Source organism: Toxorhynchites rutilus, chromosome 3 (assembly GCF_029784135.1).
Source record: "Toxorhynchites rutilus septentrionalis strain SRP chromosome 3, ASM2978413v1, whole genome shotgun sequence".
Classification (NCBI taxonomy): Eukaryota; Metazoa; Arthropoda; class Insecta; order Diptera; family Culicidae; genus Toxorhynchites; species Toxorhynchites rutilus.
Window position 1 is genome coordinate 7,932,255 of NC_073746.1, and position 14,432 is coordinate 7,946,686.

At 40.2% G+C, this 14,432-nt stretch overlaps 1 protein-coding gene across 1 annotated transcript; it reads left to right on the plus strand.

Moving 5' to 3' along the window:
• Positions 1-8,308: 8,308 nt before the first annotated feature.
• Positions 8,309-9,244, plus strand: LOC129780152 (probable serine/threonine-protein kinase clkA). Its single transcript, XM_055788133.1, has one exon. The coding sequence runs from the start codon at positions 8,309-8,311 to the stop codon at positions 9,242-9,244; it is 936 nt and encodes a 311-aa protein (XP_055644108.1).
• Positions 9,245-14,432: the final 5,188 nt, after the last annotated feature.

Here is a 14,432-nt window from a genome sequence, read left to right on the forward strand (position 1 = left end):
TCCTTCGCTGTGGGGTGGAGCTTGCAGTATGAAAAAATCATCAAGTCGCTTGACAGTGCTGCTGCTGCGAATCAACAGCCTTGAATAAGTTTGGTTTTAGGCTTAATAAACGAAAAATTTAAGAAAAAATTCAAGCATTCCATTCGGTAATATTCGTAATTTCTTTTTCAAAGAAAATTGTAGAATTCGAATCGTGCTTGCCAGGCGTAAATGCTCTGATTGAGCGAGTGATTTTCAGGCGCAAACAAAATCTAAACCACCGAAAAATCACAACTGAGTGCCGATACTTAGAAAAAAATAATACAAATCAGTTTAGACTCGCTAAACTATGGTTTATGTTCACACAACGTATATATAACGTTTTGTTTTTTGTGTCCCGCGTTAGACCTCTGACCATCTGGTCACTATACAGTAAACCGTCCATTGATGGGGTAACTTCTTTTTTGCATCAAAAATCATGTTTTCGTTCCTCTTTATATGGACGTAAAAATAAGATTGCGTACGCGGGTATAAAATTAGTGTCAGGGGGAAATGGAAGGGTAGATTGAAGTCAGTTGAATGAAGAGGCAGATTTGTATTCATTAGTTGAGTCAGTTAAAATACCCACTGACTGGACTAGTTCACCAGTCATCCTCGCTAGTCAACGCTACTCAATGAATTCAGATATGATTCACAATAATTCATCTCGACTTACATTTGGTCTTCTTGTTTTGTATACAGCGAAGCTTACTACAGGATGACTTAAATTGATTTCAATATTAATTACTAATAACACTCGGATGGAACTCTACCTTTTTGTGGTTAGCAAAGATGTGTATGAGGAAAACATATGGGATTGTTATGACAGCTGTATTTCGACGGTTATCAGACGAACTGTCATGGAGCGATGCTGATGCTACTATAATGCGCAGGGTGATAACAGTGGCGTGGTTTGCCCCCTCAACAGTGACCATGCTCCAACTGAGCGAACGTTTCAGAATTTCAAAAAGTTACCCTCTACAAAATGTTTCACCTCCAAAAAAAAAACCCTATGCCAAATATTAACTCAATCGGACTTAGGGGAGAGTGGCGCAAAGCGGTCAAAGTTTGAGTTTTTTGAAAATCGAAAAGGAAAGGAAATCGAGGTTTTGGAAAAAAAATTTTTTGATGTCAAATGTCTTAAAACTGCATGAAACGTCGAGATCTAATGTGACACTCTGGGACACACTCGGAGTACGAGACGAAACGTATGGTGTTAAGTGCCAATAAAATTAGGTGACTTCAACTCCCATGGAACAGCATGGGGGTCACTCTACGATGACAACCGTGCCACGTTGATTTATGATCTGTGCGACAACTTCAACATGACAGTTTTAAATACTGGGGAAGCAACTAGGATAGCCAACCCTCCTGCACGGGCAAGCATGCTAGACATATCTCTCTGCTCTTCTTCATTATCCCTGGATTGCACATGGAAGGTAATCCAAGATCCCCACGGTAGTGATCACCTACCAATAATTTTATCGATCGCCAATGAATCAAAATCTAGTAAGTCAGTCGATATTGCGTATGACCTCACGAAGAATATTGACTGGAGAAAATTTGCAGAATTAATATCTGAAGCAATCATTTCGATGCATGAACTTCCTCCCCTTGAAGAGTATAATTTTATATCAAGTTTGATTTACGATAGCGCACTTCAAGCTCAAAAGAAACGTGTACCGGCTACCACTTTCCGACGTCGTCCTCCATCACTTTGGTGGGACAAGGAGTGTTCAAAGGTCTACCTTGAAAAATCATCCGCTTTCAAAAAATTCAGGAAAACTAGATCAGTGGAATGGTTTCGAAAGTACCAAGCTCTAGAAGCCAAACTAAAAGGACTGATTAAAGCAAAAAAGCGTGGATATTGGCGGAAATTCGTCAATGGTTTGTCAAGGGAGACCGCTATGAGTACTCTTTGGAATACGGCTGGAACGTGGCTGGAACCATACCAATGAAAGTGAGGAATACTCTGACCGTTGGATTTTCAAATTTGCAAGGAAGGTTTGTCCCGATTCTGTTCCTGCACAAAGCGTCGTACGCGATATTCCGCTCCAATACGATTATGAGAATTTTTCGATGGTGGAATTCTCAATTGCCCTCCTCTCATGTAACAATTCAGCTCCGGGGTCGGACAAGATTAAATTCAACTTGTTGAAGAATCTTCCCGACTTGGCAAAACAGCGTTTGCTGAACTTGTTCAACAAGTTTCTGGAGCTGAATATTGTCCCGCATGACTGGAGACAAGTGAGAGTGATAGCCATACGGAAACCCAACAAGCCGGCTTGCGATCACAACTCGTATAGGCCGATTGCAATGTTATCCTGTATTCGCAAATTGTTAGAGAAAATGATTCTACTTCGTTTGGACAAGTGGGTTGAAGCGAACAATTTGCTGTCAAATACGCAGTTTGGCTTCCGCCGAGGTAGAGGGACAAATGATTGTCTCGCGCTGCTATCTTCTGAAATCCAAATCGCATTTGCTCGCAAAGAACAAATGACTTCCGTTTTTCTCGATATCAAAGGGGCATTTGATTCAGTTTCCATGGAAATTCTCTCAGAGAAGCTTCATAATCGTGGACTTTCACCAATTCTGAATAATTTCCTGTACAATTTACTGTCAGAAAAGCACATGTTTTTCAATCATGGCAGCTTGAAATCTTCTCGATACAGTTTTATGGGCCTACCGCAAGGCTCCTGCCTAAGCCCCCTCTTGTACAGTTTTTACGTCAATGATATGGATGATTGTCTCACTAGAGACTGCACGCTGAGACAACTTGCAGACGATGGAGTTATTTCCATCATGGGTACTAATCCCGTCGCTCTGCAAAAGTCGTTGCAAGATACCCTGAACAATCTGTTCACGTGGGCCCTCAAGCTGGGTATCGAATTCTCTACGGAGAAAACTGAAATGGTCGTTTTTTCTAGGAAGCACGAACCCGCCCAATTCCAGCTTTACCTATCCGGCAAAACGATCCAACACTCTATGTTTTTCAAATACCTGGGTGTATATTTTGATTCTAAATGTACCTGGGGGAGACACATTGCGTATTTGAAACAGAAATGCCAGCAAAGAATCAATTTTCTCCAAACAATAACCGGAACATGATGGGGCGCCCATCCAGGAGACCTCATTCAGTTGTACAAAACAACGATATTGTCAGTGTTAGAATATGGCAGTTTTTGCTTCCGATCAGCTGCCAGGATTCATATTCTCAAACTGGAGAGGATACAATATCGTTGCCTGCGTATAGCCATGGGGTGTTTGCATTCGACACATACGATGAGTCTCGAAGTTTTGGCAGGAGTACCCCCAGATTACTCTTCGGTTCACAGAATTATCCTACAGATTTCTCATCCGTTGCAAGATCATGAATCCATTGGTGATTGATAATTTCGAAAATCTACTCCAACTGACTCCTCAGTCAAGTTTTATGTCTTTATACCATGAGTACCTTACCCACGACGTGCACCCTTCACCAGGCATCTCCAACCAAGTTTGCTTCCCATACTTTTGCAATTCCTCTGTCATTTTTGATCTGTCCATGCGACAAAAAATCCATGGAATACCAGATCACCTACGCTCCAATGTTATTCCGTCGATATTTTCGGAAAAATATGGGAAAGTTGGATCTGATAAAATGATCTTTACTGACGGTTCATACATAAACGGGTCCACTGGCTTCGGCATCTTCAATGAAAATTCCAGTGCCTCTTTCAAACTCAAAGATCCTTGTTCCGTGTATGTCGCAGAAATGGGTGCGATATACTATGCTCTAGGGATCATTGAAACACTGCCCATCGATCACTATTTTATTTTTTCAGACAGTCTCAGCTCAATAGAGGCAATCCGCTCAATGAAGGTTGATAAACGCTCATCTTATTTCCTAACAAGAATAAGACATCTATTGAGTGTTTTGGTCGAAAAATTATTCAAGATTACCTTAGCATGGGTTCCCTCTCATTGCTCGATTCCGGGGAATGAGAAAGCGGACTCGCTAGCTAAGGTGGGCGCTTCAGAAGGCACACTTTTTGAAAGGCAAATTGCCTATAATGAATTTTTTCACATTCCTTAGTTGGCAGCGCATGTGGAGTGAAGATGAGTTCGGTCGTTGGTTACACACGATTATCCCTAAGGTCTCGACGAGTGCATGGTTCAAGGGATTGAATGTAGGTCGTGATTTCATTCGCGTGATATCTCGGCTTATGTCCAATCACTACAACCTAAACGCGCATCTCTATCGCATTGGGCTCGCAGCAAACAATCTTTGTGATTGTGGCGATGGCTACCACGACATCGAGCATGTTGTCTGGTCGTGTATCCGGTTCCATGCTGCTCGCTCTCAGCTCTCTAGAGCACTGAGAGCACAAGGCAGAAAATCGGATATCCCCGTCCGGGATATCTTAGGTAGCCGGGATCCTGATCTTCTGCTTCATCTATACCTGTTCCTCAGAAACGCCGATGTCAACGTTTAATGATGTTTCCTTCGTTGTGTCCCCGTTTCATATCCCTCCTATCCGATCGATAAACTTTTACATAGTCGCGGCAATACATACACACACTCTTTACAGATGCACGGGCCGAAGGTTGTGCAGTCCACTGATCATTCAACAAGAGCCAAAGGTTGTACCGCTCATGACAACTCTACACGAACTGATGATTGCGCCGGCTAGTGACCATTCTATCCTGGATTCCTCGAGTCGAGAAAGACGCACCACGCTAGATATGGGGTACAGACTAGGGAGCGTTGCTGATTAATGGTCAGCTGCATCCCAATAGGAAGTAGCCCGTGTCGGGCACACGTATAGAGCATCGAAGACTGCAACATACCAATTATGAGAACACTTGTAATACTAACCTCGAGCCAACCGCGAGTAATCGGTTACATATTACTAACATAGTTGTAAGACAAAAATTGTTAAAATATTGGACTCCCGGCCCCGTCAGGCTAACGCCACATGTACCTTAATAAAAAATATATTTTGGATTAAAAAAAAAAAAAAAAGTGCCAATAAAAATAATTATCTCGATTTTTTATTCGGAACTTGTTGCGAAATGTTGATTTGCACTATGATATACCCTATACAAAATATTAGCTCATTCGAACTTCATTTATTAGTGTTAATTAAATTTGAGTTTTTTGAAAACAGAAAAATCACCAGAAATCGGTAGGTTGATGCATTCTCTAGCACTTAACATGAAAACAACAAACAAAATAGTTGAAACAACTACAGAAGCTGAAAAATAAACGATGCTTGTTTTTTACGGAATTTGCTAACGCAAACATTTTATCATTGGTTTTGACTGTCACTTTTTTGCAAATGTCTAATACTCTGGATTATTTTTTATGCGATTTTTTTTCGTGATAATATCTTGCGCGAGAGCGTTCGCGAGTGTGGTTGTGACGAGAGCGCGCCGGTAATGGGGCAATCTTTTTTTACGTGATGCTCTCGAAATTATGTGATTTTGATTAACGCGATTTGCTCGAAATTACGCAATTTTATTTTTTGTGCGCACGCATCAATCGCGTAAAAAATAGAATTCAGTGTATTATAAATTTTAGACTTAATCGATACCTGTAAATGATGTCAAATGAAGCCTATACTTCAAAGAATGTCTGTGTTTTTATTATGCAATTATTTATAAAATAAAGTTTAGTAAATTTACACTTAAAAATGAAGTATTCGGAATTTGGGACTGTTCGGATTGTGAGACACTGAAATGCATATAAACCATTGAAAAAAACTAAATGGTCGTCAAATATGTTTCTTTTCATATATCGCAAAAAAATAGCACAAAAAAACCGCATAAAAAACCGCACGAAAACAGGTTTTCCTGTATAATATGAGAACCGAAGATTATCCAAAACAAGAGGATATAAGTAATAAAAAGTAATGAACAATGAAAGTAACAGAAATTCTCAACAAGACTACAATAAGAAAAAATGTTGCTCACATGTTTGTAGGAGTCGAAATGTACCAATGAGAACATTTTCATTCAATTATATTTTTGTCGAGGCATTGAACAAAATATTGTATAGTTGCATTTTTCGCCGTGATAATTCAATCAACCCATGTTTCGATTATTTGATTTATCTTTACATAACTTTGAACGGGACAAAAATCCTTCTACTGGACAACAGTTATTAATCTAAATTGCAAATACGCCACAACCTCTGTTGCGTATTTCTCCCACAAATTTCAACCCCATCTCAGATACCCCGAGAATCCGAAAGCATTCCTTCCGCGCTTCTGGCTGCCCGTGTAATATGATCACGCTTAAACCCAACTCATCAATATTCAAGACCTCTAAGGCAATAAACCACCCCCGAGGGCGCTGGGCGATATAGACATAAAATGTGATACGATACCCGAGCCAGCAATCTGGCCCAAGGGTTCGTTTACTATTTATGATTGTATAACTCGACGCGCACCAAGGGCAGCGGCGAGTTTGTCTTCCTTCCGCCCCGCTGCGAGTTTAGCTAGCAGCAGAAATTTAACCAAACATGTGGCGCGCATCCGGCACACATGTTTCAGCACTTTCTTTTCCTATTTACTTTGACCCACAAAGAAGTGCTTTCTCTCTCTCTCCGAAGAACGCGTCTGACCAAGGCCATCACAGCCCACTCTAACTGCTGGTGCGATGCTCCGCCCAGCATAATTTGTAAATATTCTGTGTAGAGTTTAAGCCTATTTTTGTAAACTAGTATTTAAGCCCCGAGAGTCTTTTCTTTGAATACAGATGTCAGTTGACAGTACACAGTAGAGAGGCGACGCTTGTAGCGTTTGTGTTTATTTACCAAATCCGAAAGTCGACGCCACCGAATGGCGTAAGTTCCTTCATCACGTTTACATGGCGACCAGTGACACCGAGTCACGAGTGAACCGACAGATCCGATGCTGTTATCGCGTATTAAAGTGAATTTAAACGCAGAGTTTAGAGCCTACTGAGCAGAGGCAATGGTGAACTGCAAAGTTTAAAGCCTTTTAAAAACAAGAAGAAGAAGAAGCCTACTGTTGTGTTGTGTGTGTTAGGTCCCAACCAACCGGGTACGGTGTGAATATGAATCATTTAAGCTAAGAAAAATTCGCTAAATGAACTTTTAAACCAACCGGACGCAGTGCAAGTGTGAATAAATTGAGTAACGAAACATTCAGCGAAAAGATGGTGAAAGTGAAAATCGGCAAAGCGGGGAAGAAATTGGACCCCAGCGGAAACTATTGAAGCCGTTTACGAAAAATTAGAATCGCAGACACAAGTGAAATCGTGAAGCTGACAGTAGCCACCTGGATAAATAACATTCGCAAGTCAAGCAGTATTTCAAAAAAAAAAAAAAAAATGAACATCGATTTGGATCCAACTGGACACCCCTGAGATCTGACGGAAGCAGAGGCACCCACGCCCCCCCCACCCCCGAGAAGAGGACACTTGCGGAGAAAACGTGGCGTAAGTCAGACTCGAGTTAGTCTAATCCTTTTATATACGGATATCATGTAATAAATTTATAGTCGAGGCACAAAATATTTTTTATCGTAATACCCACGCGGCAGTAGGAATAGGTAGTAGGAATTAAAAAAAAAAAAAAAAAAAGCAATTACAATACCCACAAAATTGGTTTTACATATGTACCGTTGAAAATGGGGTTATTTAATACCAAACCCGTTAGTAACACGGGCGACGCTCAAATCCAAATTTTAAATCACCTAGAGAACCACAGTGTAATGCACGAAGCTCAAGGAGCGATTATCTGCGTCACACTTGCCCTCATATCCATACTACTAATTTCGAAAATATACAAAGCATATAAGGCATGCATGAATGCACATGCTATGCAAGCGGCAAAAGCTCACGCAGCCGTAGTCGACACCGTCTAAAAGAATTCGAAAATTTTAAAACATGCGTTCGAACGCAGCCTCAGCATAATAAATTCTTTACCGATAACCATTTTTCCTTGTCTCCTTGAATGGACGAAGTAACAAAGCTCATCCAATTGAATATACAAAAACTAAAACATATACACCTGACTATACAACAGGAACTGGTCAGAAAACTAAGGAAAAGTACTTTAGCCAAACGCCTCACGGAAGCGGAAGCGCTCGTGAAACAGATTAAAAAATTGTCGTCTACGTTACTAGACACAACCCACGGCTCAGAAATCATAAAAATAACCGAAAAGGCGGACCAACTTTTGAACGCAATTAAGGCGTCAATCGAAAAGGGTAGACCAAGAACACTCAAGGAAATTGCGCTAGCCGTCCTATTTTGCCTCAGGTTACAAAGAAAACCGAAAATGGCTAGCATACTCGAAATAATCAAGACTACATCGTCTATAGTTCCGCAATTCGACGGAAACATAGACAAACTGAAAGCCTTCGCTGACGCTTTAAACTTGGTGAAAACATTTGAAACACCGGAAAACAAAGCAACCATAATTAACGTCATACTAACCAAACTAGAGGGACGGGCGAGAAATGCATTCACTGAAACACCGACATCGGTGAGCGAGATAAGCAAAATTTTAAAAGCTAAAATAACGACCAGCCCACCGGAACAAGTTCTAGCTAAAATGGCTAACTTAAAACAAAACGGTGGAATCGAACAATTTTGCCTGGATTTAGAAAAATTGGTGTTCAGTTTGGAAACAGCGTACACCGCTAAAGAAATTCCGCCCCAAGTTGCCAAATCTATGGCAAACAAAGAAGGCGTCAAACATTTAGCCGGAGGGTTAAAAAACGAAAAAACCTCGCTCATCATAAGAGCAGGGAATTTCAATTCATACTCCGACGCGATGACTAAAGCGTTGGAGGAAAACTTAAATAATGCGAGCGCATCAGTATTTGCATACTCGCAAACCAACAGAAACGCCAACCGTTTCAACAACAACGTTGACACACATTATAATAATTACAGGCGCAGGCCAAACGACTTCCATAACCGCGGTAGAAACCAAAACAATTTCAACCGCAACAATTTCAACCAAAATAATTTCCAAAACCAACCGCGTAATAACTATACCCGTTTTGGCCAGCAAAACCAAGTTCGAGACCAATTCTCAAACATAAACCCACAGCGAAATAACAACAACAACAATAGGCGGAATACAAATTTTAACCGCCCTCAGCAATACATCCGCCTAACGGGAAACGAGTCACAACCGACGGACGCCCTCCAGTCCGAACCGGCATTGACATTGGAGGAAAACAAACATTACGGAGACCAACATTAAATATTTTTAAATGCGACGTGAATTGTTCAATGTTCGTTACACTATACTTACAAATGTCAAGCAAACCATGTATATTAATAATTGATACAGGCGCTGACATCTCAATAGTAAAAGAAGAAAAAATTAACGGAAAACAATTAATACACCCCGGAAATAGATGCATTATTAATGGAGTTACGGAGGGAAAGACCGAATCCATAGCGAGCACAAATACAAATATCATTTTTGACGATATCCAAATTCCACACCAATTTCAAATCGTCAACAACAAGTTTCCTATAATTGCAGATGGCATTTTAGGCAGAGATTTCCTCACCAAATATGAATGTAACCTATGCCTCAAAACATGGCTAATGACCTTCAACTATGAAAACACCAAAATTGAAATTCCGATTCAAGATAGCTGGGAAAACAATTACATTATTCCCCCTAGATGCCAAATTATAAAACACTTCCCGTCACTCAACCTAAACGATGATGCCCTTGTGATCGCACAAGAAATCAAACCAGGCATTTTTTGCGCAAACACAATAATAAACCCAAACTCACAATTCATTACAATAATTAACACAAATACCACACCAACATCAATCCCAAAAACCTTCGCCCCCACCACTATCCCCCTTAAAGAATACACCATAAATCACATTACAACGGAATTAGGAGAAAACCCAAAAGGTAGACACGAGAAACTGATTAAGGAACTCAATTTGAATCATACACCCCAACATGCCCAGGAGAAATTAACAGAATTATGCACTAAATACAACGACATTTTTGCACTAGAAGACGACATATTGACAACCAACAACTTCTACAAGCAAACCATTCACCTTCAAGACAAGACACCCGTTTACATAAAGAATTATCGAACCCCGGAAGCACAAATTTCAGAAATAAATAACCAAATCAGCCACATGCTAAATAACAAAATAATCCAAAATTCCACCTCACCATACAATTCTCCCATCCTCTTAGTCCCAAAGAAATCAAATACTCAAGATAAAAAATGGCGATTAGTGGTTGACTTTCGACAACTAAATAAAAAGATAACCCCAGATAAATTCCCCCTACCAAGAATCGACGAAATCCTCGATCATTTGGGCAGAGCCAAATATTTTACAACCCTAGATTTAATGTCAGGTTTCCACCAAATCGAACTTGACGAAAAATCAAAAAAGTACACAGCATTTTCGACCTCTAACGGCCACTACGAATTCAATAGGTTACCATTCGGTCTAAATATATCACCAAATAGCTTTCAGAGAATGATGTCCATAGCACTTAGCGGACTCCCACCTGAATGTGCATTCCTTTACATCGACGACATCATCGTCGTCGGCTGCTCAATAAACCATCACCTTATTAACTTGGAAAACGTTTTCAAACAATTACAAAACTACAACTTAAAATTAAATCCCAAAAAATGCTCCTTCTTCAGACCAGACGTAACATATCTAGGTCACAACATTTCAGCGGCAGGTATACAGCCCGACCAATCTAAGTTTTCAGCGGTAACAAACTACCCCACACCATCATCAGCAGATGAAGTGAGGCGTTTTGTTGCCTTTTGCAACTATTACCGGAGGTTCATACAAAATTTCGCAGAAATAGCGTACCCATTAAACAAATTGCTCAGAAAAAACGCAAAATTTGATTGGTCTCCCGAATGCCAAAATGCATTCAATAAATTGAAAAACGAACTTATCTCACCAAAAGTTCTCAAATTCCCCGATTTCACACAAGAATTCACCCTAATAACCGATGCTTCAAAAATAGCATGCGGCGCCGTCTTAGCCCAAGAAAACGACGGTATAGAACTACCCATTGCATACGCAAGCAAAGCCTTCACAAAAGGTGAAGCCAATAAATCGACAATTGAACAGGAATTGACAGCAATTCACTGGGCAATTACGTACTTTAGACCATACCTCTACGGGAGGAAATTCACAGTAAAAACGGATCACAGACCGTTAGTATATTTATTTTCAATGAAAGATCCCTCATCAAAACTCACAAGAATGAGGTTGGATCTTGAAGAATTCCATTTTGATGTAAAATACGTTCAAGGTAAGCTAAATGTGACTGCAGATGCGCTATCACGAATAGCAATTAATTCCGAGGCACTTAAAACTATAAAAGTCCTGGGTATACAAACCAGAGCAATGACTAGAAAACTAAACGAAACGAATAACGACACAGAAATTACAGACAATAATTCAAACCCCGACGATACTGAGTCTGATCAGCTCAGAGCGTACGAGGCTATTGAACCCCGAGAATGGCAAAACCTACCTAAACTTCTATGCGGACGCGCATTAGAAATGAATAAAGAAACAAACGCTAGCGGAAACAAAAATTTGAAATGCGCAATAATGAATAAAAAAGGAACCGAAGAAAAGTCGTCGACAATAATTGAAAATGCAAGCAACACAAAAGAATCCCTGGGAAAACTAGTAAAGAAAGTTGAAAATATGGCCAAAAACTTGAAAATTAGCATGATAGCTCTAGCGTTATCAAGCGTAATTTTCCAAATATGCAGCGTGCAAACCTTTAAGAAGATTTGTAATGACACGCTCAAAGACTTGCAAATAGTGCTCTACACACCCAAGCGTGTGATAGAAAGCCAAAACGAAAGGTTCGAAATTATAAAAAACAATCACGATACACCCACTGGTGGACATACAGGAGTCACCAGACTATACAAAAAGTTAAGCAGACTCTATTCTTGGAGTGGCATGAAAAAAGATATCAGTAGCTACATCAAGAAGTGCATAAAATGCCAGCAAAATAAACACACAATACGAACAAACGAAAATTTCGTCGAAATTAAAACACCCCAAAAAGCATTCGACTGCGTATCGATTGACACAATTGGACCATTTAACAGATCCAATAATGGAAACCGATACGCACTGACCATTCAATGCAACTTAACAAAATACATCATTATTAAACCCACAATAGACAAACAAGCATCCACCATAGCCAAAGCCTTCATAGAAAACTTAATTCTGGTCTATGGAATTCCAAAACTCATCCAAACAGACCAAGGAACTGAATATAAGAACGAGTTATTCGAAAACATAGCTTCATTACTGAAGCTTAAACAAAATTTTTCCACTCCATATCACCCTCAATCAATAGGAAGCCTGGAAAGGAACCATCGTTGTCTTAACGAGTACGTAAGGCAATTCGTCAACCAAGCACAGAGTGACTGGGATGAATGGTTGCCTTACTACACATTCTGCTACAACACAACACCACACACAGATTTCTCATACACTCCATTCGAGTTAGTTTTTGGAACGAATGCTAAATTACCACAAAACCTCACAACAAGCACATATGTAGAACCAATTTACAACATGGATTTATATTACAAAGAACTTAAATATAAACTACAAATAGCATCAAATACCGCTAGGGAAATAATTGATAAGGTAAGAAAAGCCAGAAATGAGACACAGAAAACCATGGCTAGACCATCAAAAGTAGCCATTAATGATCTAGTATTTCTATCAAACGAAAACAGATCCAAATTAGACAAAGTATACGTAGGACCATATATAATAATTGACATTAAACACCCTAACGTAACAATAAGAGATGATCAAACCAATAAAGTCCAGACTGTACATAAAAACAGAATAATACCATATGAGCAACCCCACCCTAAGGGGAAAGGGATACCTAGTTAGCAGTTAATCCTTCCGACAGTTATTATCAAATGTAAAATGTATATATTAAACAAATATTAAAAATAAATATATTTATAAGCAAATAGAACACCCAACGAAGACAATCCGTATAATCATATTATAAGGATAATCTTTATAAACAAACTTAATTTTTACCTGAATACACGAAAAATGTACATATCACAAACATTGAATAAACACTAAAATTGTAAGGTCAGACGAATCTTTCCACTTAATTTAACTTGAATGACTTCTCAATGTTACGTCATTCTCCGAAAGGGGAAAGGTGTAATATGATCACGCTTAAACCCAACTCATCAATATTCAAGACCTCTAAGGCAATAAACCACCCCCGAGGGCGCTGGGCGATATAGACATAAAATGTGATACGATACCCGAGCCAGCAATCTGGCCCAAGGGTTCGTTTACTATTTATGATTGTATAACTCGACGCGCACCAAGGGCAGCGGCGAGTTTGTCTTCCTTCCGCCCCGCTGCGAGTTTAGCTAGCAGCAGAAATTTAACCAAACATGTGGCGCGCATCCGGCACACATGTTTCAGCACTTTCTTTTCCTATTTACTTTGACCCACAAAGAAGTGCTTTCTCTCTCTCTCCGAAGAACGCGTCTGACCAAGGCCATCACAGCCCACTCTAACTGCTGGTGCGATGCTCCGCCCAGCATAATTTGTAAATATTCTGTGTAGAGTTTAAGCCTATTTTTGTAAACTAGTATTTAAGCCCCGAGAGTCTTTTCTTTGAATACAGATGTCAGTTGACAGTACACAGTAGAGAGGCGACGCTTGTAGCGTTTGTGTTTATTTACCAAATCCGAAAGTCGACGCCACCGAATGGCGTAAGTTCCTTCATCACGTTTACACCCGTATTGAATCATTATACTTTCAGTTTGAAGTCAATTTATCTTGTAATTATATCATTATGCTGTCCACAGTTCATCATTGCCGTCATCGGCATCATCACCGTCGTCGTCGTCGTTGTCGTCAGTCAACCGAGAAACGGAGCCCCTGCCTGCAGGTCCAATCATCTGTGGCCACGGCCCTTGCAGAAAGCCACACAACGCTGCGGCTCCAAGTGGCTCGACGTAAAATTTAACTAAATTCTCCGGTAATTGCACCGAAGTGGGTTTTGATGGGGAACCGATTGACCATGCGCCTGTGCGGAATTGGCGGGTCATAAATCCAGTAATGATGGTCTGCCAACAGAAACATGGGAGGGTTTGATTCGGGACGAATCGATGCATTATGGTCTGTTCTGTGAGTGCATTCTAAACCACATTTGAGTGTGTCTTCGCTCAGAGAAGATGTATGAGATGTATTGATTCTCAATATTCAATTGCTCGATGTCCTCAGAATTTGTGGTCACCTAGCTTAGTACCCTATCCAACCCAACGTTTTCAGAGATAGTGCATAATCTGATTGTGCACAAGTCTTCGCATGACAGACAATTATATCTTCAGCTTACGTTGGAC